Genomic DNA, 25,055 nt, shown 5'->3' on the forward strand with positions numbered 1-25,055 from the left:
TGGAGAATAATATTAAAATGGATTTAAAGAAATGGGTTGATAGTTTGTGTGGACTGGGTTAATTTTGGTTCAGTACAGCGACCGCTATCTAGTGCAGTGAGTGATGTAGCCTAGCCGACTGGGGGCGTACCTTTTTGCGAGAAGGCAAATGAATCGACCCGGGGTAATTAATTCTTTCAGGCACCATATTACTGTTTGACACGCCCATGTCTCATGCCAATTGGATTCTTTCGTGTTTCTTCTGTGTCTTGCATTCGAACAGTCGAGAAAAAAAGTTGTAAATTGACGCAGTATGAATATGGTTACAGTGTTCCGGCTACATTTTAAGCCGTGTCATTGGTAACATGAATGGAGATTGTTTGTAATAGTGGCGTTGATAATTTCGCAAATCTTTTATTGCAGTTATCGGTTCATTGTAAACTAGGTTTACCACCACGCTTAGGATGCCTTATCTATATTTATTTTTACGCCATAAAATTCGTGAATGTTGAGTGATCTCAGAAAGGACATGATTTTGTTTTCTAGAAGAGTCATTGCAATTCTTAGGCGCGTTCGCAACCCTGCGGAGCGCCTATTAAAATAGCGTCACCCGTCTGTCTATCTGTACACCTGTAACAACTGAAGAACGACTTATAATGAAATTTTATATTTGGGAGTTGTCCTAATATTTATGATTGTTTAATTTTAACCGTCTAATCACAATAAAATATTTTATTAAATATTAAAATATTATCAACTTTTTCACGACATGTTTCGGTTTTCAATGAACCATCTTCAGGTGTATATATTAAATGTAATATTCTAAATGCAATCCTTCGTCACCTGAAGATGGTTCATTGAAAACCGAAACATGTCGTGAAAAAGATGATGCTCTAATTGTAAATCGAACACTACGATAGAAAGAGCATCATTTTAATATATTTTAAATATTTTAAATGTTAATTGTAGTAATAATATTTTAATATTTAATAAAATATTTTATTGTGATTAGACGGTTAAAATTAAACAATTATAATTCATCACAATATGACGCAACATTATCATCTCACTAATATTTATGGTAAATTCAATTTCTGTAATGGAACAAGCATAACGGTTACTTTGTAGGAAGATCTTCAGCTGTCCCAGCGTTGAACTGAAGGGATGGTGAGTATGGTTAACCAGTTTAAAGGTCAAGTTTTTAACACTGGAAGACCGGAAACATGGTTCTTAAGTTGAAGTTACTCCCTTATAAGTTTTCTCGCCGTGTTGTCTGGTAGACGTTTTCGACGTTTCGTAGGTGCTTCCTGTCCCTGAGCTTGTAGTTGATTATGGCTATCGCTCTAATGATGGAGACAACAAGTACATCTGAAACGTCAATAAATGTGTAACAATCTACACGTCGCAATAACCCAGAAGACAACCAGCCATCTTCATACTCAACCCAGAAAGTAAAGTGTAGGTCTGCCCACGGTTTTGTCATGTCCGAATGCCAGTGACCACTGCACAAATTCCCAGCTACGTATACCACGTGTTGATGCGACTTTTGTGAGTGTCGGAACGAGGGAAGGGTGTGTGTAGTTCGTGCAGTGTCTGGCTGCGTCGCGTGGCAGCTGAATTCAGCCTCGATTCTGCTGCACATGCAGTCCTTGACGTCATAGTCACGAGTCACTGCGAATTTATACCGAAACCTTGCCATGACACGTGGAGTTCTTGTCTGATGCAGTTCAACTTTCATAACTAAGGTCTTGCGGGTGTAGCCCCTCGTTCAAGAACTTCACGTGTGTTTGTAATTTTGGAACCTTCATAGAGTTTTTTCCTGTTCATAAACCCGAGTCGATATCATAACAATAAAATAGAATAAAAATTGTAATATTTCTGACTGTATGCAAGTCAATCCGTCATTATGACAATGCAGTCATTGCTTGCATCTGTGTTATCTATCCATCCATTTGTTAAAACGTCCATCCATCTATGAATCGCACTACCTTATATCTGTGTGTGTCCGTCTGTATCTGTCTTTTGAACCTTCTGTCTTCTATCTTCTAGATGTGTTCTGTCTAATAGATTTAGCTGCTTTATTCTGTGTGTTGCCCTAAAGCCATGCAATTTCCGTTTTTGTCTACAAGAGTGATTCTACTCCAGGAAGACTGTGATTTGTATGCGTTGAGGTGACTGTAGCAAGGCACCCCAAGTGACATAAGCCAATCCTCGGTGATGGCTCCGTGTTCAAAAGTAGGTGGTGTTTATAATATACCGAGTGTTTTTTCCGTGGGTTAAATCGAACAGAGTATGAAGCTATCCTTTCACCTCCAGCTACTGGCTGAGGTTGTAAAAAAAATGCGTCTCTTCACCACGACTACCTGCGCTCCTTTTTTCGGGTACTGAGAATTTGTAGATTCCGTTCTCTTCTCTCTGGGTTTTTTCTTCACAACCTTTTAGCAAACCCTGTATATGAGATGGTAAAGTTGCGTCATATTGTGATATAATAAATATATATTATTTAAATCTTGTCCGTCTAATCACAATAAATTCTTATTAAATATTAAAATATTACAATAATTAACATTTAAAATATTTAAAATATTAAATGATGTTCTTTATCGAAATATTCGTGAAAAATGATGGTCTAATGTAAATCGAATATTTCGATAAAGAACATAATTTAATATTTTAAATATTTTAAAGTGAAAAATGATGGTCTAATGTAAATCGAATATTTCGATAAAGAACATCATTTAATATTTTAAATATTTTAAATGTTAATTATTGTAATATTTTAATATTTAATAAGAATTTATTGTGATTAGACGGACAAGATTTAAATCAACCCTGTATAGTTTTTATCAAGTAGTTGACCTTAATTATGAATTCTTGTTTGAGTGACCTAATCTTAATGTAGAGTTGAACTATATCGTAGCTTAACAACTAACTAGCACTGGCTCGACTCATATCTGGCGTCATGCGGAAATAGTGTATGATACAGCTGAATGTAAACTTCAAAGTAATGGTCAGTATTAATTCAGTGTGAGCTTAATACCTCCCGGAGAAATATATGGAACCTACGTTACTGATTTTAGTAGGTCTAAAAGACCGTTGCTGTTAAGAACAAAACCAAAACACATTTTTTAGGCGAAATTATAAGTTATTGTGTGCTCAGGCAAGAGGTTACCACTGTCCGTTGAAGCGTCAATAAATACAAAGTCATTTCCCACCTGCACACTATACGAGGTGCGATCGGAAAGTTTCAAGACTGTGTCAATAGAGGGCGAACCGGATGTAGTACGAGCTTCTGCCGCTAGGCGGTTCGGCCTACATTCATAGTGAATCAGTGTGCCAGCCGGCATCATCGAATTAGCATTTGTTTCTTAGTTACGGGCGTTTTGGTAGTGCATTACACCGACCCTCCTGCGATTTCGGAATGGCGTGTGCATCAAATTTTGCCAAAGACTCGCCAAAACGGCTACGGAAACCTATGAAATGCTAAAGCAAGCATTTGGGGAGTCCGCAATGGGTCGTGCACAAACTTTTGTGTGGCATTCACGTTTTAAAAATGTCCGAACCTCTGTCGATGATGACGAGCGTTCACTCCCAGGGGAACTACTTCGAGGGTGATGGATGAATTTAATACCTGAGATAAGTGTACGGGTTTTTTTATACGCGCAGTCTGGAAACCTTTCGATCGCACCTCGTACATTTTGAACCTAACCTAACCTAACCTTGAGAATTTGCATATTCCTGCAGGTGAGTTGGGGTACATTAAATATCTTTCTTCCCTCGTTCTCTTCTCAGTAAGCAATGTTAAAGTCGCAGCGTAGTTTTCGAAGCTTTGGCATGTTCGCTGCCAGTGTTGTGACACGCCTTGTGGCTAAGTCCGTTATCACACGAGTGAGCGATCGAGGCTGTTGACACTTCGAGACAAGTTATTCTGTTGGTCATGAATAGGCTATAAGGAAACCGTATACCAAAGTATTTTATGTGTTAACGTTGAAACAGTGCGTGCTGTTGAGAACTAGGAATCAGGTTGTTACTTACGATACAAACTTCCATGTCTCTGCTTATGCAAATTGATTACGAAATATTCTTTTCGTTCTTGTCATCTGCTGCCGATGAGAGTAAGATTAATTTCGGTGGATCCAAGGCCCAAATTATTTGCCTTCGACATGTGTTCTGGAATTGCGCAGTTCGAATCTTGGCTAGGACACCGTTTGTTCTGTTTATCCTGATCACAGCCGCCAGAGTTCTTACTAGACCGAATTTAATCTTCATCCAGTACCATTAGACACCAAATAACCTCGGAAGTTGAGACATTGTCGTTAAATAAACATTTAATAACATAATGTAATTTATTAACAATACTAACACGGCATTGAGATAAGTTTGAGGTTATCCTACGGTGGTCTAGCGGTTAGAACGCTGGCCTTGTAATCCTGGGGTCTCGGCGGTGCCCGAATTTATAACTTGTGTTGGGCAAGGCCGTGGTCTAGACAACACGGAGTTTTCCTCCGGGGGCTTCCCCGGTTTCTCCGTGGCATCCCAACAATTACTCCATTCACACACAGAAGAAGGCAATGGCAAACCACTTCTGGATCATCTGCCAAGAACGTATATGAACAGGTCCCAGTCCGAGAAAAGGATGGAAGGATCCTGTTCATATGGACCTGTCGTCAGACAGAACACTAAATAATAATAAGATGAGGTGGTCTAGCGGTTAGAACGCTGGCCTTGTAATCCTGGGGTCTCGGGTTCGATTCCCGGCGGTGCCCGAATTTATAACTTGTGTTGGGCAAGGCCGTGGTCTAGGCAACACGGAGTTTTCCTCCGGGGGCTTCCCCGGTTTCTCCGTGGCATCCCTACAATTACTCCATTCACACACAGAAGAAGGCAATGGCAAACCACTTCTGGATCATCTGCCAAGAACGTATATGAACAGGTCCCAGTCCGAGAAAAGGATGGAAGGATCCTGTTCATATGGACCTGTCGTCAGACAGAACACTAAATAATAATAAGATGAGGTGGTCTAGCGGTTAGAACGCTGGCCTTGTAATCCTGGGGGTCTCGGGTTCGATTCCCGGCGGTGCCCGAATTTATAACTTGTGTTGGGCAAGGCCGTGGTCTAGGCAACACGGAGTTTTCCTCCGTGGCATCCCAACAATTACTCCATTCGCACACAGAAGAAGGCAGTGGCAAACCACTTCTGGATCATCTGCCAAGAACGTATATGAACAGGTCCCAGTCCGAGAAAAGGATGGAAGGATCCTGTTCATATGGACCTGTCGTCAGACAGAACACTGAATAAATAATAAAAATCTTAAGTTATTTCATTTCAGTAGCTTTCCCAATCATGATTTCTTATTGACCACTTGATTTCTCCAAAGTTATCTGTTTAATGTCTGTTTTAATAGTATCCTACCATCTGCGCCCAGTCTCCAAACATGCCCGCCCCACTTGAAACTGCACGTTACAGTATAATTGTTTATCACGTCGTATTCATGAGACTCCAGGTTGGAATTTCGAAGAAAATCATGTCCAGCCCGTCAACAGGCAGTGTCGCACAGATTCGGTGATTCGTTGGCCATTATTACATTTTGGCCTGCCCTGTGCATGTGTTGGATCCCCGGTTGGGCCAGCCCTCGTTAGGGTTGCCAGGACTGAACGTGCTACCCCTGAGAGAGAAATCTCTTCACTCTTCTTTCAAGAATCATCGCGAGATCGAACGTTGTCATAGTGATACCAGGTCGCTTTATGTAGCACTGTATGGGGTTTCTGAATGGGGAGGGGTGTGCTTGTAGTTTGTAGCATAGGAATGTCGGCGTTTGGTGGCGTCACGATGGCGTGTACAGTCACGTGCAATGGAAATTTACTATTCGGAAAATATAGTTTCCTGAATTGGCCCAGGTCCAATTATGAGATAACTTAGTGACAACATGGTTCGTGAGAGATTCAAGGCTGGCTTTGGAGTTTCAAGGGGCAGTCGTTGTTTTAATCATGGGTTCTGAGTGATTATTCGCGATCTTAATGAATGAGCTGAATACAACAGACTAATACAGCTGAATTGAAATTAACTTAGATTTTGGTAAAGACATTTCTTCACACGTGATTGGTTTACTGACGTGACTCGGTTGCCAGAGGGAAAACGAGGGTAATTTTAAGATAGGTACTGCAGTAGGAGAGGTTTTATGTTGAGTATTCATCTACTCACACATTTCGAAACAGTATCGCACTGTTGCTCTGAGCTAAGTTACTCTTTTAGAAGATGCATGTTGATTGTGGAGATAAAGCTCCGTGAATTTTAAGTGCTAAGTCAGTGCAGAGGTGATCGATTACTTTTATGCTACAGCCGGCTTGACACAAAGTGAAAGAGACCCCAAAACTTCTGTATGGAAGTCTAACTGAGTATGTGGTGAAGATAGAAAATCCGTACGCATATTCCAACTCAGATCGTCCGATGTGACTGGGTACCGCAGATCCACTGATAAGAGAATAACTTTGTTTTCGGAAGACGAGAACGGCTTCGGTATATCTGAAGAAAATTTTCTGAGTAAACTGAAGCCCTGTCGGAAAATGTTGCCACCGGGGATGACCCACACGACTTTTTTAAAACACATTCTTAGTGTGATTCTAATATGGCAACCTACCATTCGACTATTAACAAACTATAATTTAAATAACCCGAGACGTGATGTATTTCAACGACGCCAGATCAATTGGAATTCGTGTCAGATGAAAGGAAGTTAACGTTCCTTGGAGTAGAAAGGCGAGCGGAAGTGGTAGTGGCCTACTTTGAAGTGTTTCTCGCCAAAGCCCGAGGAAGAAATGGATACCTCCTGAACACAAGTGAGAATCATTACTTTTCCACCTTCAAGCTCACTGAACGCAGTTAACATGGCTTCGTTGCGTAGTCAGATATTCTGATATTGGACCTACGTCTCGAATGTTTGTCGTTCTCACAGCGTATTGCCTTAAAATCTATGCCGATATCATAAAATTTCATACTGCCAAGAAAGCACACCACATTCTGGTTACGGAGGTCGGGTGTTTAAGAAAATACTCTTAGTTGAATCCAAGTACGAAGAAAACCCATAAGTGATTTTTTTTTTATTTAGTGTTCTGTCTGACGACAGGTCCATATGAACAGGATCCTTCCATCCTTTTCTCGGACTGGGACCTGTTCATATACGTTCTTGGCAGATGATCCAGAAGTGGTTTGCCATTGCCTTCTTCTGTGTGTGAATGGAGTAATTGTTGGTATGCCACGGAGAAACCGGGGAAGCCCCCGGAGGAAAACTCCGTGTTGCCTAGACCACGGCCTTGCCCAACACAAGTAATAAATTCGGGCACCGCCGGGAATCGAACCCGAGACCCCAGGATTACAAGGCCAGCGTTATCTTATTATTATTTAGTGTTCTGTCTGACGACAGGTCCATATGAACAGGATCCTTCCATCCTTTTCTCGGACTGGGTCCTGTTCATATACGTTCTTGGCAGATGATCCAGAAGTGGTTTGCCATTGCCTTCTTCTATGTGTTGGGATGCCACGGAGAAACCGGGGAAGCCCCCGGAGGAAAACTCCGTGTTGCCTAGACCACGGCCTTGCCCAACACAAGTTATAAATTCTGGCACCGCCGGGAATCGAACCCGAGACCCCAGGATTATAAGTGAATATTGTAGTTTATATTCTTTTCTTTTTTTCCAATTTTAGTGTAGGCGGTATATAGTCTGCGCGTTATTCCAGGGTTCCAAATATTTTCTAATCACACTCGGTGAAATAAATCTCGTGGGGTGTTAGCGTTAAAACGTGATGACGGTGCGTCTAGTAATCAGCTAAGAGTAGCTAAGTGCGAAACAATGAGTGCCCAACTCTGCAAGGAGAATCAGGGAGCCGTGTATCATCGTGTCATGTCGCTCGTTGGTGGGGAGGGGTGAGGGGTGAGGGGTTCTCGGTGGCGACGCTAGGCGCCAGCACGTCAGCACTACGCGGGAATTTATAACTCGGCACTCTTGCCCCTCTGTTCGCTGGTGTCGTAACGCTGCAGCCTCTCAAGTACTGGCATTGCTGAAAACATTCGCTCTTGACTTCCAGCTGGTTTTCATGTAACGTGCAACTAGTGTTTTGATGCCGAGACACGACGAAAGACGGTAATATTAAAACGACTCTTAGCATGGAACGACAGATTTTGTATGTTATTGAGCGAGGCTGTCATTACCTCAGACTGTAGAACCTGTAATATCTAAAGATAGAATGGCCAGTGATTAATTTATTTTAAAGAGTATAAAAGGAATTAGCCATGGCGTAATTTTAGTTACTTTTCTGGTATTTCCCTGGAGGTACTGAGAAAATCAGTGAAATACCTTAGTGACGATATCCGGTCTTCGAAAATAAATATGAACCCAGTAGATTTTCAAACTATTTACTCATGCTGACGAAGCTCGGTTATGAAACAAGCAATTAAGCCCATTCCTTTACATGAGAATGAACCCAGTGTCTATTTTTACATTTTTTAACACTTGTACTTTGCCATCTTAATAAACCTTGGCGATTTGAAAAGTAGATCGGCCGAAGAATTATCATAATACTTTTGTTTTGAAATGACACTCTGACGCTACTACGGTAGATTTGCCTGCGCTGTTATGTTTAGGCAGTCCGCGGTACACAGATGTTCGAGAAGTTGCTTCCGTAGCACGGCGCAAGGTACGAGACGTGAAATACTCGTCGTCATTTGTTATTTCGAGAACCTCTCATGTTCATACTCGAAAATTGCTCCGCGTTGAAGAGAAAAATTGGAAATGCCCTTGTCGAAATTGAACAGTCGGGCATTCCACTGACTGAGCTGACTCCGTGGTACAGAAAATATTTGAGCAGTCGATAGTTACTCAGAGGTCAGACTTATGAAAGTCGGGTGGCAGAAGGTTAGGAATGTAGAGCTACCAGCTGCGAGGTTGCAGTGCTTTGCAGTAAAGCAGCAGCACGCTAGTTTCTTTAAAGTTGAGTTTGGTGTGTGCTAATTATCGTGGAGACAGGGAACTTAGATTTATTAGACGACAGAATATTGAAAGTCCCCGCCTCCGGCTGAGTTATTGTGGCACTTTGCAGCTAGATGGTGTTGGGACGCTCAGTTCCCGGCTTGCCTAGCTTTGATCTGCAGATGTAAGTGGGACATCTGCACTTTAATTTCTATTTTATGTTTATGAACACAATATTACTCTAAGCTGTAATTTTAAATTGACTGCGGAACCGTAATGTAAAATTATGAAAAGATTAGTTTTTTTTAAATGTTTGCTGTCATTCACTTCAGAATTGCAAACCTTTCATCTAACGTTTCATGTTAAAAAGACTTTAAAACATCGAATCTTTATAAATTGTAATTTTACAATTTGTGTCATCTGGGCGTGAAACTATGTCTATTAGGCTGAGTAACTTTAAATATGGATTATTCATCGACGCTGTCAATAACTCAGATTATGCAGCATCGAATTATGAGATCATTAATGAATAATGGCATATAAAGAATTTGAAGGAAGCAGTCGGGCCGAATGTAAAGTATTATTTCTGAATTTATATGGCCGGACTGAGGACCGTCATTCAGAAATCCTGTCTCCGGGCTGACATTTTAACGTGAGACATGCTGAAGACGAAGGAGCCACGACCTTTGGTACTCTGAAGGCAAACAGCGGATTGAGGACGAAGTACTGCGGATGCATCTTGAGCTAAGAAAGAGGAAATTACAGGAGAATGCAGGCAGTTGCACCATGAGAAGATTGCTAACTCGTATTCTGCACCTAATATTTCTAGTATGAACAAATTAAGAAGGATGGGTGGGGCATGTAGCAGGCACTATGTAAATAAGAAACTGGTATAAAATCTTAGTTGGATACCCTCGAAGGGAGAAATTTGGAGACTGAGGTGCAGAGGGGAAGAAAATATTAAAAATAGATCTTATAGTTTGTGAAGGCATGGATTGGAGTAAACTGGCTGGAGTCAGGGCCTTGTGGCCTGCTTCAGTTTAGTATTCATTTTGAAGAACTGAATCTGTTGGACATTTAGTAAGATTTTTTGATGGGGAGGGACTCTTATCTACATAAGACAAATTCGGAACAGCATAACACAGACATAAACTTATACCCCGATCAGGATTCAGACCCGAGACCCCGGTTTATGAGCGTCCTTAGATGAAATAAAGACATGAATGTGATTCTTAGTCTTTGAACTGTGCACAGTTCTTCAGGTTTCCCCTATAAGACATCGGTGTGTTCCTCTCGTGATCTCTCTTCATTATTAAGACGCTGTGGCGAACAAAACAGAGTAGCATGTCTTCGGGACTTGACTTTTCTCATGTTTAATTCAGGTAGTGGCCGGTTGGCGGAAGAAATCAGAGTTAAATAATTCCCTGTAATTTACTTTGAAGTGGACAATCCATTGTTAATGTTGCGCCCTTTCGTAATTTCATCGCAATTGAAAGAAATGTTCTATTGACGCAAAACTATTACCTGTGGGCACACACATCGATTTTCACTCTCCTCTCTTCCCCATTATCGAGATGTTTTTTTATCTTTCCCACTTTTACTGACATTTCACCCTTCGTTCACTGTCGTGCTGTCTTGCATATAACATCGGCTTTTGGATGGAAGCCGCTTCGGATATTTGGTGTTAACCAATGTTTCGTCAAACATTGCAGTTGTCGTTTTAAACCGACACCGCCATTACCCGAATGGTGAAGTTTCACATTGAACTCCAGGCGCGAAACCTTACGGACAAATAGTAGTATATCTTTCATAAACGTCTCAGCCCCCCACATGGAGACTTCTCCCTGCCTACAATTGGAACACGGACGTCTAGCCCATTGTGCTAACAGTTCAAATATCATGGAGTCGTAGGGTTCGGTCCGTTGGATCGCTACTGGAATTGATGTTTCCTCTGGCTGAAAATGTCGAACTTCCCCACTGATTAGATTACCAAGTGTAGTTACAGAGAAAACTTTCTTATAGATCTGCAGTAACAACAGACAGTGGATAGCGCAAGCTACTGCTTGTGTTACATGATTTAACTGATCTGGCTTCAGTGATGTTGTAGGATTCTCCAAAAAAAGGAACCATTTAGAAGTCTCTGTGTAATTCATGTCATTATGATACTAGTTTTCTAGGCGTTTGTTCAATTTGCTTGTATATCCAACTCTAAATAACTGGTACCTGTTAACTTCGTTTCCAGATCATTTCAAAATCCCGACATTGAAGCCCGTCCAACCGCTTTAATCCGGTCAGTATCCCGGAACCTATTTCCCCAAGTAGTATGAACCTCCCCTGTGGCCCGCGGGTGCTGCTCCCAGGAGTTGCTGTATTTTTACTCACAGGACGAGTCCAAGAGAGGTCAGGTTACAACGGCAAGGAGGCACAAGATCGGAATTTCTTCAACAATGTCTTGTAAATAATTACAGACGAACTGATAAATTAATGTTTGGAACGATACCTATTTGTACCATATGCGTTACTCAAACATTGTATTTGTGGGATGGGCAGAACATGTAGTACGTATGGGTAGATGAGGAGTCCGTAAAACGGTTTAGTCGGAATACCGTAAGGGATATCGTCGTAGATGGGGGGGACAATATTAAAATGGAGCCAAAGAAATAGGGGATGCTGCACAGAGGTAGTTCGTGTACCATTGGCTTTGGTGTCATTGTCGGGAGATTGATTGTTTCTCAAAATTTAATTAGCAGACGGGTATTTGTGTCGTTTCTTGCGAGGAAGGAACCAAATTTTTAAATATCGTTTTAATTAACTTCACTCTGAATGTTCTGTTATAGTGCAGGTTTGAATCTCGCCAAATGCCATAATCCGAGTCGCTGTTTCTGGGTTTAAACGGCTCTGGAGGTTACTCCAGTTATGAAAGTACTTCCGTACGGGACATCTCCATTTACGTTACAGAGTGTCATTAGTTGAACTCTGTCGGTCTGTAGTCTGTGTATCTGCTTGCTGTAATTGCTGATATAGTCGTCTGTCGCTGTGATGGGGCCCGGAGGCAAATTACCTCCTGGCGAACACCACAGCTTCATTATCCACGTAGTAATAGCAGGATCCATTGGGCTAATGTGTTATCCCAAGAGATGAAGTGGGGACTGGTGGACATTACGAAACGAGGAGTTTAGTAATTTATACGCCTCGGCTAGTATTGAAGTTTCGATAGGCTAGACATGTAGTTCGGATGGGGAAACAGGAAGTGCATGCTGATTGGTGGGGGATCAAACTGAAAAGGGCCCACTTGGAAGGTAGATAAGGACAATCCTGTTAGACTGTGTGTGTTGTGTTTGGTTGTAGTTCGTCGTGTCGAAACGTACGGATTCTTCTACCAGAAAGTAAGTTAGCTGGCGTCTAAACAAAGTCATAAGTAATATCTGTGTGCACAGTATTAGCACCACAAACATTGCTGAAGCAAACAAGGTTTATCACAAATGGGAGCGTTCGCCACGACATTGGTTTCTTTGTGTTGGCCACATTGATACCGCGCGTGTGAAGGACTTGTGTCGCCTGAATTTTCGTTCCTTGATAGGCCACTTCGATTCAGATCTAATCAGCAAGTTCTAATGCGCATATCGTCAAATTTGGCGGAACTGTCCCCGGTCTGAGCCGAGTTATTTGACACTGGTAGACGGAAGGTTTTCGTCGTTAGCTGAACGACGCCATAATCAGTCTGCCCCCTCCTCCCAAATCCTTCTGCAGTTAACATCACGAAGTTCTCGAAGCAACTCTTATACCGATACTGTCCAAATCCTTCTCTTTCTCTCTTTGTGTTTTTTAGACCTTCCAGATTTGAATCTTTACTATTTTTCGATTGGGCGCCATTTCCTGATGGTTTCTGCGTCCCGCGTCCTCCCCTCCCGCTCTTCCTGCCCGTTGAAAGGGCAACGGTGGTTCGGAGGAGAGATTTGTAATAGCGGTGCACTTATTACTGGGATAGAGAGGGGATAATTATATAATGGCCCTGGAGAATTGAGGGGGTTAACTTGTTTAATTATACGTGTGTAAGGGAAAGAAGTTTCGAAAAATGCCGGTAGACAGCAGTGTTCTCGTTCACTCCATATTTTAAACCCTACTATATGATAATCTTAGCCAGACAGACATGATGTAATTGCAGATTGACCGGAAAGGATTTAACCAAGTCACAAAATTTTGAACTTTACTTAATAATGTACTCGCCCATTTCGATCTCTTACATTAGATTCCTTGCATCGAAGGGAAAGAATTTGTTCTTCCACAAGATAGAAAGTATTTTATTTATTTTCATATTTTACTATTAGAAGATTAGTGAATGAAGTGGTTACAGGAATATATCAACACACGTGTTAAAAGGAAGCAGAGATAACTTAGGGAAAGAGTATTACCGCAGTTGATAGTCGAGCTAGTCAAAACAAGCAAGTCTGAGCAACTATCAGCTTCTCAAGAAGGATTCTATTCCATGGATTTCAGAGAACATCCCACTAAACAACAGTGTACGTCGTTGTGTAGTGGTTAACATTTACTTTACATTGTGGAAGTTCCTTCGAGAATAATCGGCCACGACAACTTACTTTCCAATTCATAACCTGGAGTACAACACTATGCAACGTGTGCAGTTGAGAAACCGTCGTAAAACTTCAGTTAAGTTAAACCAGGCTTGTCATTTTGTTGCAGAACTCGATTCGCCACAACCTCTCTCTCCACAACCGCTTCATGCGCGTGCAGAATGAGGGTACCGGTAAGTCGTCCTGGTGGATGATCAACCCGGACGCCAAGCCGGGTAAAAGCGCCCGACGCCGTGCCACCTCCATGGAAACCTCCAAGTTCGAGAAGCGTCGAGGCCGCGTGAAGAAGAAAGTGGAGGCCCTTCGAAACGGCCTTCAAGCGGCGACCGACGCAACTCCCAGCCCCAGTTCCTCGATCTCGGAGGGCCTGGACATGTTCCCTGGGTCCCCTGCCGTCGCGACCGCCAGCTTCCAACTGAGTCCCGACTTCAGGCCCAGAGCCTCGTCCAACGCCTCGTCTTGTGGCCGGATGTCGCCCTTTCATTCGCTCCCCGTCGACTCGGAGTGGGCAACGTACTCCACAGCGTCAGGTGGGGATTCCTTCCCTTTATGGTCTTGCCCTCTTTGTTTTAAAATCGACGATCGTCCTTGAAATTAGCTGCTTGTAGTACAGTAGAGTTGTAGTTGACTCGACCGTCTTGATTTATTTTGTATCTTCTAATTGTACTTCATTCATCAGGAATATAATATTTGTCTTTCAGTCTCTCCGTCGTCTTTCAACACTTTCTTTCAGGTTTAAATCAGACTATCCATTTAGGAATTCTGGATTTCCCGCGACGTTTTGTGAGTATTTCGTAATATTAATCCTGAGGCAATTCCCAATCAGAAATGTATTATGAACACAGGTCCAGTTGTCAGCGGTTACAGAACTTAAAGACGGACTGAACGATACAAAACTCGATTATCGATATATTTCCAGCGTGACGGAGTACCCCACATTTCAGGCGGCACGTGACGGAGTATGTATGATCGAGAAGTTCCCTTACCTGTGGATTGGTCGTGGTGATACGTAGAATTGGCCACTGCGGTCACCAGTACTTCACTCCGATAGATGTTTTGTGTTTACATGGAAAAAATGGTGTATGAAAGCAAATTTAAGAGAAAAGAAAACTCTTTAGAAAACTAGTAGCACCACCTACTTCTAAATCATAACGTGTTTTACCCACAGAATATATTTGTTGGTTTCACGTGATTCTGAGAATAAACAGCGACTTTTTCCGTAAGATAATTAACTATTTAGTCTTTGTAATGCAAGAGCCACGTGTTTTCGTCGAGGTAGGTAATTTTTATATATTATTTATGTGAACTTATGCTTCAGGGTTCTTAGTTGTTGTATGTGTTTGGGAGAGATTGAAATCGGATTTAAGTGTTTATATACCACAAGAGCACATTTTAATTTTTGCGGAGTGTTTTAAGTCTCGTGCAAAGTAGTTCGATCATTTTAAAGTTCCCAGAGGCTTGACTCGACGTTCGTTCGAAATGATAATTCTGTAATCACCTGAGGCGAATTAAAATTTAGATTTTGTTATTGCTCGTGTTTATTTGTTTGTTCTTTCGATACACAATCAGTGTGTTTGTTTACAACGATGCCCACTGTTATGTATACCCGTCTGAAATGTTTTCATTAACTTGCTAAAATCAAAATAACTGCCCCCTGGTACGACAGCTGATTTCAACGAAAGTCTTCATTAGTTTGTTACGAGGTGACTGTGCATTTTGTATCATTCATTCTGATTACAGAATCGAATGGCTCCTTTGTGCTGAGACGAGGTAGAGATTACTACTTTCTATTGTTTTTTTATTTATTGTGACTTTTTTTACAACTTTTTTCAGTAACATAGACTGTATAGCGTCAAACCATAATTTTTTAATGAATAATGAATTTGAAAGGACGTAAGGTAATCCCGGCAGTTGCCTGGATGGACTGAGGAAAACCTCAAAAATCTCAGTCAGGATACTTGGTCTTCGGTTCGAGATTTGAACCCTGGATATCCCGAATTCGATTCAGTCAGCCCCACGTTCTGTACTGTACTACTGTTGCCACACTTATTATTTGACTGTTGCCTGTTTAATTCACCATTAAATTTCAAAAATTATGTACCGGGTAAAACGCTCTGCATTTAAGTACCACGTCATTAAATCGTGTAAGTAGCGTGGAGATTGCATATTTACGTATTCTAACCTTGGCACTACTGCTGTGGTCTATTTTCCTTTTAGCGTCAAAGCCCCCGGTATGCATTTGAAACGGAGTGGGTTGGCCCGAGAGCCCTTCGGGTAGGGGGGGGGGGGGCGGTCGGTCGGAAAGAGAATTCCTTCCCTGCCAGAAATCGAACACAGAACGTCGGGTTTTCAGTCGCCGTACTGAGTTCCGGCGGTTACCGATGCCTACGCCATCGTTTAACTGATACCTGAGACGTAGAGTTCGTATGGCGACGTTATAAACGAATTAGGTCTGTATGTCTTGTTTCGTGATTCGGAAATTAAGAAATCTTGAAAAAATGTGTTGGGTTCAAGTTAAGATTTCCTGTCTTGTGAGCGATTCGTTGCGGAAAAGAAAGTTTCAAGTCGAAAACTGAAGAGTTGTTTGGTTCTTATTTTAATACGTGTAAACGCACCGTTTCAGGTTTCGGCCCGGAGCAGCTTGCAGGCAATCTGGCTGAGGGTATGAAACTGCACCAGGGAGGTGAGTTCCTGCAGGGCTACGGGGGCGGTAACGGTGGCGTCAATGGCCAACAGCCGCCACCCCCACCACCTCCCTATGATTTCGGGGCTCGTCAGCAGTTGCACGCAGCTTCCCCGTACGGGCTGTCCCAGTGCCACTTGCACAGGATGCAGTCTTGTTCCTGCCATCTACAGCACTCCCCGTCCTACCCACAGTCCGAGCCCTCTCCCGACCCCCTAAGGGGTCAGCCCGTCCCTCAGGGCGCTCAGTTCGGCCCCCCTCGTGCCTTGCCGTCACATGACACCGACAGCCGTCCCGGCACCCCTACCCCGTCCACCATGATGGGGCAGCTGATGGGCGCTCTGAACAACAACGCCCTTCTGGATGACCTGAACCTGAACATCGAAACACTGCAGGGAGGGTTTGACTGCAATGTGGAAGAGGTGATCAAACATGAGCTGAGCATGGATGGAAGCCTGGACTTCAACTTCTCTCAGCATTACCATCACCACCATCCAGGGGGACACCAGGTAGCGCCAGGCGCCCAGGAACTACAGCAGGGCGTCGTGCCCCAACAACCAGCCACACCCTACTCCACCACTGTTTCAACAGGGCCCTCCTGGGTGCACTAGCCCTTAGCGGGGCCCCCGACCGGGAGAGGAAGAGGAGGCTACCTGCAGCTCCCACGTGGTGAGTTTCACACCTGAGGGCAGATGTGTAGAAGGTGACACATTGTAACTAAATCATTTCTCCCTCCCTCAGCCACACAATTTCTGGGACTGTTCTGGCTTCCAATCCAGCGGATACCACGCTGTCTCTGTAAGTAAAGTGGCATCCTCCCATCTGCGCCTGTCTTCCGAGTGGTCTCTTCCTTTGTGGCCTCCCAACAAAAATTTTGTATGCACGCTACATGTTCCATCCCTCTGAACCACCGTAATAATAATCAAAAAAGACTGTAATCTGTTTTATGCTGTTTTTGTTTCTAGATGAGAATTAAAAACATGGCGAAGGTAAAAGCTTCGACGTTATGTCAGATTTTCTTAAGTAGCTGAAGTCTATAACTGCGGAAATTATGCATCGTAATAGGCAAAAAAGATGTGTGTACAGTTTTTCAGTTGAAGCCACTGCAGGCTTGTTTGCTCGCATGAACGTCTTGTGAAGGTGGGTGGCCGATTAGCCTCCGCGCTGTCACGAACCACCTGCAGGTCTCAGCAGCTCAAGTACGAGACAGACATCCGTTACGGCCACCATCTCCCTCGGCTTGTCCTCTCCATTCTTCAGGACGTAATAAACGAGTGGCGCGTTGAAGCCCCACAAAAACTCTCATTTGTCCCACATCGTGACGACAAGTGAGTGGCGCACGTGTTCATAATTGAATCACTGTCGGATTGGCCACTTCTGTTGCTGCGTTGACCACAGACGTTGTGGTGTAGCCATGAATACGTCTGTCAAGTTCCTTATTATGTAATTTTTGTTTCTCTAACGTCATCCACTTAGACGAGTTAACTTTAACTAACTAACTAGATGGCTTACGGAACCCGAAGGTTCATCACCGAATTAACCAAAGCCCTCCACCGGACCCTGTCCTGGGCCAACAAAATCCAGTCTCCTTCAACTCCTATCTCCCATAGATCCCGCCTGAGATTATCCTCCCATCTACGTCTAGGTCTCTCCAGAGGTCTCTTCCCCTCAGGCTTCCCAAATAGTGGACCCAACCAACCAGATGGCTTATGAAACCCGAAGGTTCATCACCGAATTAACCAAAGCCCTCCACCGGACCAACAAAATCCAGTCTCCTTCAACTCTATCTGCCATAGATCCCGCCTGAGATTATCCTCCCATCTACGTCTAGGTCTCCCGAGCGGTGTCTTCCCCTCAGGCTTCCCAACCAATACCCGGTGCACACTCTTGTCCCATCCATGCGCGCTACATGCCCAGCCCATCTCGAGTTAACTTTATGACTTTAAAAAAATGTGATCCAGGTTCACGTGTATTTGTGGAGAAAATCTTGTAATTATTAACTAATTATCGGTGTTACTGATTAACATAAACTGAGTGGTTGATGTAGCATTGATTAACGACCTACCAGTTGTACTTCTGATGTATGTTCGTTGATTTCTTCTGCCGTTCTGAATTGAAATTGATGACACTTTAAAAACATAAATTTTTTTGGGGGGGGCACTTGACGGATTTTCATGAAATTTGCTACAGTAATTGAAAGATAAATACCGGCAATTAAATAGTACCCTCATCTCGAAATGTAACTTGATAACGGGGGTCGAATTATAACGAGGAACGTGCTCAGATATCGCAAATTTTAGCCGGATTTCATGTTAGACATGTCCTAGCTCTTCTGGTGACACGAGCTGATATTGAAATATTCGTGGTTACTGCTGATTTGTAATTCAGTCTGCCTTTTTGTGTAATCAAAGTAGGCTTCGTGTTTTCTGCATCGAATGGAAATGCCGTGTTCGTCTTTCGTCATCTTATGTTATTAGCCCTCGACTCTTTCTTGACACGAACATTGCCAACCTTACACAAATGAATTAATCTGCCTGATGATCGTAACAAAGACAGAAGGAAACTCCCAAGAGATGAGCGAGGTCTAGAAAATAAGACGTTACATCCCCTCTTTTCTACCCCAGGAACCATTAAATATTTCTAACCCCTCCCTCAACCTTCTACTTGTCAACACGATTAAAAACAGCCGAGGGATGCAGGCAACGTGTGGGACAGAATTGCTAAATCTGAACATGAAATTTACTGAAGCGTAAAATCAGTTTTAACAACCACCACCGCCTTCTTAATTGTCGTTCAAGGATTTGCATATATTATATTGTCATAGCAGTGTTAACTTAAGGAGAGGCGCACGTCTTATCGTGCATCACAGTGCTAAGTGTGGACGATCTGTAGTTCACATCCTTTCTGTTTAGTGGCTTATTTTTCTGTAGATCTGCACAGTAAAGGTTCCATTTGCCGAGATTTGTGCTACGTAATCGGAAGTCCAGCGTCAGAACATCGACCCGGGGACCCGTATTAATAGGATTTTCGTGGTTTTCCTGAATTTATACGTCCAGATATTATAATAGAGCCTTAAATAGGTCACATCCGCATCATCTCTGTTTTATAATTCACAGAAATCGTACTATTTGACGGTGTAGTTGAGAAATAGTTGTTAAAATAGTCAGTCTGTCGCCATGAAATGTCAAACGCGAACGTAATACAATCTTTGAACAGTAGAATCGCGGATTTCAATACCGTTTGATGTATTTGGACGTCGTGTTCGCATCCTTACGTTTTCAGTAGAGATCTTCCGATGGTCTGATCTCCCATCCAAGGAGTACCACTGCCCACTTTGATAGAGAGTTTAATCAATTTTTGCAACAGACTGCCTCCAGCACCAGTAAGAAAATGAAGAGCTAATGTTATCTTTGGTTGTCCTGTAATCTGTAAGATTCCCTGTTTTACAGAATCATTACGTAAATGTTGCTAATAAATCCTTTGAAGATTGCTAAATTTAAATTGTTTTGAGAACGATGTTAACAGATCAGAATTACATTCGTGAGGAAATTAAGAACATGCTGAATTCGAGGAATACTTTGTAGGATTTGAGGTTTTCATGGCGGTGAGTCCAGACATTGCTGACTCCATCTTCAGGGCGCAACAACCCAGAAAACAATCATCTTCGAAGAATACTTGCTACCATGGAGATCAGAATCTTTTATTTCTTGTAAAGATTAAAATATAGAAAACTATAATTTTACATGTTCTTTGTATGGGTGTGAAAGTGTGAACAAAGCTTCTCTTACCAGTCACAGAGCGTGTCGACCTCTGAGTGTGAATATAACCACTAATGCTCTAGTAGACGTTCGCGTAACAGCCCCTCTATTAACCTTGTACTTAGACATTTCGCAGAATTCAAACACGGCAATACTTCCAGATGGACGTAACTCCTCCACAACTTAATTTCTGTATTTATATTATTTACTTTACAGGATACTAAAACAACAACAAACGTCCACCCACACAAATCATGTTAAGCACGACGTACATACTGAACAACTTCGAATACGATATTAAAAATACAATAAATCTAGAAGAAAACATCATTTGAAATCTGAAAAACATCTGACTAAAAGTTGCATTTAAGAAATTATATTTAAGTTTATATTATTTTATACACCTGAAGATGGTTCTTATAGAACTGAAACATGTCGTGTAAAAAGTGTTGATCTAATGTAAATCGAACATTTCGATAGAGATCATCATTTAATATATTTTAAATATTTAAATGTTAATTATAGTAATATTTTAATGTTTAATAGGAACTTTTGTGATTAGACTGACAAATTTAAACAAATATATATTTATCACAAAATGACGCAACTTCATCATAGCAGAATCTAGTTTAATGTGGTTTCTTAGATGTTTTAAGACTTCGCAAAGTTAGGTCCGAACAGATAGCAAAAGTTACCCAGTCTCTTTCACTCTCGTGGGAAGCCGTTTCAAATCTCGAAACGGGGGGTGGGGGGTAATGTCAAAAGAAAGAAGGGGGGTAGCCTATTTGAACCCAACAGAGAAATGGAACGGCTTACATAACTCCGATCTTCAAAATCGCTATGGACATGGAATTAAGTGGTCGTGGCCAGTTTTAAGAAGGCATCAGGCGCATACCAGTCTGTGGTATCCAGACGAATAGTACGTTCCGGCCTCTGCGCCGCGACGCGTGTTACATAGGACGTCGTTGTACTGTACACGTGCATTTCCCTGTTATAAGGGCCTAATGAATGTTTCATGAAAATGCCTTTGCCCTCTCCTCTTTCTTCCTAACTTTGCCCTACTCAAGATGGCGCTGTGATGATTGATGGCCATGCACTTGCCACCTACAAGCTAGCCATTAATTATAAACCTCGCCAAATCTTTGCGCGAAGAAGCATGCCTTCAGCAAATGCGCTCTCTATACTAAAGATATTTTTTACGCGCCGTCGAATATTCCCGAAAAGAAACACACCTTTGTCGCGAACGTTTCTTTGTATCACAGTGGCAGCTGTGTGTACCATTTCTCTCAAGATTCAGAAACTCAACATTAAGGCGACAGAGTATTTAAGAGTTTCATCTTATTCACGAAATAAGGAACGATTGAATTTCTTAAACATCGCTGATCAACCGAATGATGCAATTTTTGAGTTCGGAAGGACCATGTCCCTCTCTTTTAGAGTTTGTGTCCTCTGATCAACCACACACTTTAATATCAGGCCTGTACACACTAACCGGATCATTTTTACGAAACTTTGTATACACATCATGTCATTACAGACTTTCGTACATTGACACTTTGTCGTCAAAACAACACAAAACGTGGCTGTACTATTGCGGTGAGAGGAAAGTTCCAAATTTAATATTTTTTTCTTCCATCTACGCCCAGGTCTTCCATGTGGTCTCTTTCCTTGAGGTTTTCCATTTGCATTTATTATAGCTGCGTTCTCTTTCCGTGTCTTTTACCTTGATTTGAAAACACTAATTATGTCTGTGTATGTGTACGAATAGTGAACTTTCTCTTAATAAATTTTCTCCATTTTCCTGTTGCTTTATGTATATTATTATTTTATTTTTTTATTTAGTGTTCTGTCTGACGACAGGTCCATATGAACAGGATCCTTCCATCCTTTTCTCGGACTGGGACCTGTTCATATACGTTCTTGGCAGATGATCCAGAAGTGGTTTGCCATTGCCTTCTTCTGTGTGTGAATGGAGTAATTGTTGGGATGCCACGGAGAAACCGGGGAAGCCCCCGGAGGAAAACTCAGTGTTGCCTAGACCACGGCCTTGCCCAACACAAGTTATAAATTCGGGCACCGCCGGGAATCGAACCCGAGACCGCAGGATTACAAGGCCAGCGTTCTATTCCCCTGAGCATTCCTTTGTCAAACACGTCTTCAGTTTGCATTCGTCTCTTACCGAGACGGAAGCTCATACATTACACATCTGCAAAAAGAAAAGGTGTTATGGAAAATATTTGGGTCTAAGAGGAAATGGATCAGACTGCATGTAGGGAAACTTGTAGTCTGTTGTCTTCTGGTGTTGTCCAGGTAATCAATAATGTGGTGGCAGGGCCCCAAATTATATCTCCAGTACCAAAGCCCGCCATAGACACCCCTGATCGAGTTTCATCCGTCGTAGATCGTCAGAACCCAAGTTGAGGTTTATCTTAATGTTATCTTTTCATCTCCTTGCTCTTACAAGTGGACGTTTTAGAAGAGATTTCACCATCAAGATTTCGTATGTATTCCTTGTTTGCCCACCCTAAAATCATGCCCAGTACATCGCTTCATCTTGGATGTCACTAACCTAACCTGTATGAATTCCCAGTTCCTCGTTGTAACTTACGATGACTCGTGCCACACTGCCGGCTTCATCTCTTCAAGATCAAAATATTGGTTTTTGAATCATTTGTAAGTGGCACCCCCCCCCCCCCCCACACACACACACACACGTTTCAAACAAAAAATCATTAAAAATAATTATTTTGTTGCACTGTCAGGGTTGTTGAGTGAAAATAACAATTAAAATATTTATTAATCTTTTAACAATATTATATTTGTGATTGACGGCAAAAGTTTTTAATAAATATTTTAATAATATATAATCACAATATGACGCATTTACAATATCTTGAAAATAACAAGTTAGGAAATATGTGCGTAGCGTAACAATTCTCCCGTTTTTGAAAATCTTTGACCCGTGGCCTTTGCGAGTGGACCAAGTCATTAGACTAGTGTGTTTGGCGTTTGTCTGGCTATGTGATTACGCCATGATGGAGTCTCCGCACGTGGTTTGATATCCGCGCTCAGAAAATGCATGTAAAGATCTCGTTTTTTCGCCCGAATTTAACCGAAACTGGAATATGTCAATAAATGTTAGTGAAGTTCCCCTATTGTTAATAATGCGAATGCATTCCGCGGTCCTCTATTATTACACGCGGGCAGTCAGACACATGCTGAAGCCAATATGTGAATTTTTCAGCGGTTATTTGCGAGAACCAGCGACCTCAACGTGTGGTGGGAAAGGGGGGGGGGGACCTGGTATACGATTCAGCTGAGGGCATTCCTCGTACAGTGGAAAGCGTCATATTTTCCAAGGCCTTCCCCGCCCTGGGACTTGGTTTACGAACTTAGAGGCGATCGACGAAAGTTCGCGAGTTCTTTGTGATAATTTCTTTCATTTTGAACTTCAGAGAAAGAGTTTTAGGACAGGAAGAACGCAAAAGACACTGCCGTATCTCTAATATAGAAGCGTCTATCGCTTCATAGAATTATGACACGGTTAATGACGTGTTATACTTTGTTGGTCAACTGTCAAAGCAAATCCTTGTCATGGGACCCGATGTTTAGTCATTTTCACTCCAGAGACCGTCTTTATCTCCTGCCCTAAACGAGTTCAGTCGACTCGTTTCTGAAAAAATTTGTTTTAATATCATCTTCCAATCTTTTCCTACGCATCCTTAATGATCGTTCCGGTCGAGGGCTTGATACTGGAAGCTGTATCGATATTTTGACACACAAATGAAATAACCTTATAAAATTGAGTGTTTTCTGTTTCTGTCTTCGTTGTAAGTTGCTTGTGGCATTCACTTCAATACCCTGTTCCAACAAATTCGCATCAAGTTCCCTTTTAATATGAAGGAAGGATGCAAAGAAAGAAAGAAAGAAAGAAGGAAGGAACAGAGTCTGAGCTTTGCGTTTTTTTCCGTTCTTCTAAATTAATTACTTGGAACAAGTCTTTTGAATACTCTTTACATGGTGGCGCTGTAAACACTTTCACGGTTGGTCGCTCTCGCCCGCTGCAGAGTGATCGGCCTTGTCAATACATCCTGCTGCCCCACTCTGGATTGATAACCCGAAATTAGCGGAGGGGGGAGGGGGGAGAAGAAGTTTTAATTGAACGCGTAAGAAAACAGCTAAGTTTTCCGGGTTCCTTTTTCGGTCCTGTTTGATTGATGAATTGTTAGGTAAATATGTGACATGTGGCTGCATAAAGACGCTGTTTATGTTTAGCAAACTAACGCGCAAGAAGTTAATGATGGTGGGGGGGGATTTCCCACGTGCTTGCAGTGGCTGTCAATATTCTTCTGTTGTTCGTCGTAAGTTGCGTGCTTTTCGCACTGTTTCCGGTAGTAAAACGCACTGTATGAAACCGCTAATACTAATGTCCGCCACCAAACACGATCTTGAGCCCTGTTTCTTCAGTTCAAATTCTCACAAACTATTTTTTCTGAGATCCAAGACCCGAGTAAGTATCCAGCTAATTCTTTCGTGACAGAACCGGAAGGCTTTTACGCCGTTAATACAAACGCTCGCCACTCGACACAATTTTAAGTCAGTTTCATCTCCCCATCCTCAAACTTGTTTTTCTAAGACTGATTTTAACCATCCATTGACCATTAGGAGGTTTTATGTGACCCAAATTAGTAACACTGTCGATTTAGAACCTGAAATACCATCTCGCACCTTTTCATTTCATTTCTCATTATCACAGCCCACGTCATTATCCCCGTATTATCTTCTTATCGGTCTTCGGTTAATGTCTTACATTTGCGTAATCGCTGCTTCCCTCTCATGGTCGGTTGCCTTGTACTTGTGTGACGTCATCAGGGGTAAAAATAATCCCTCAAGCATCAATAGAATAAAAATGGCTGCATTGTGCAGTTTTTATTATAGCTTGGGGCTGTGTAAATGCTACAAAAATAACGTCGAATTCTGGTCGAGTCCATGTGTCCGTTACACGAAGGCGTGGCTCGTACCTCGCTTTAAATTTTCTACATTTCATAAAGTATCCTTCGGAACATTAGATATCTCAGT

The 25,055-nt window shown here is 42.2% G+C and overlaps 1 protein-coding gene across 1 annotated transcript in view; it reads left to right on the plus strand.

The window, feature by feature from the left end:
• Positions 1–25,055, plus strand: part of foxo (forkhead box, sub-group O) — a 294,124-nt gene that overhangs the window by 235,449 nt on the left and 33,620 nt on the right. The window contains exons 3-4 of the mRNA XM_087343679.1: positions 13,645–14,065; positions 16,159–16,887. Of these exons, the coding sequence (XP_087199805.1) occupies positions 13,645–14,065; positions 16,159–16,829 (1,092 nt within the window). The 3' untranslated portion in view covers positions 16,830–16,887. The remainder of the gene's footprint in view (positions 1–13,644; positions 14,066–16,158; positions 16,888–25,055) is intronic.

Source organism: Zootermopsis nevadensis, unplaced genomic scaffold (assembly GCF_977971745.1).
Source record: "Zootermopsis nevadensis isolate Lab colony 2312 unplaced genomic scaffold, Znev_1.0 Znev_ptg000006l, whole genome shotgun sequence".
Taxonomy (NCBI): domain Eukaryota; kingdom Metazoa; phylum Arthropoda; class Insecta; order Blattodea; family Termopsidae; genus Zootermopsis; species Zootermopsis nevadensis.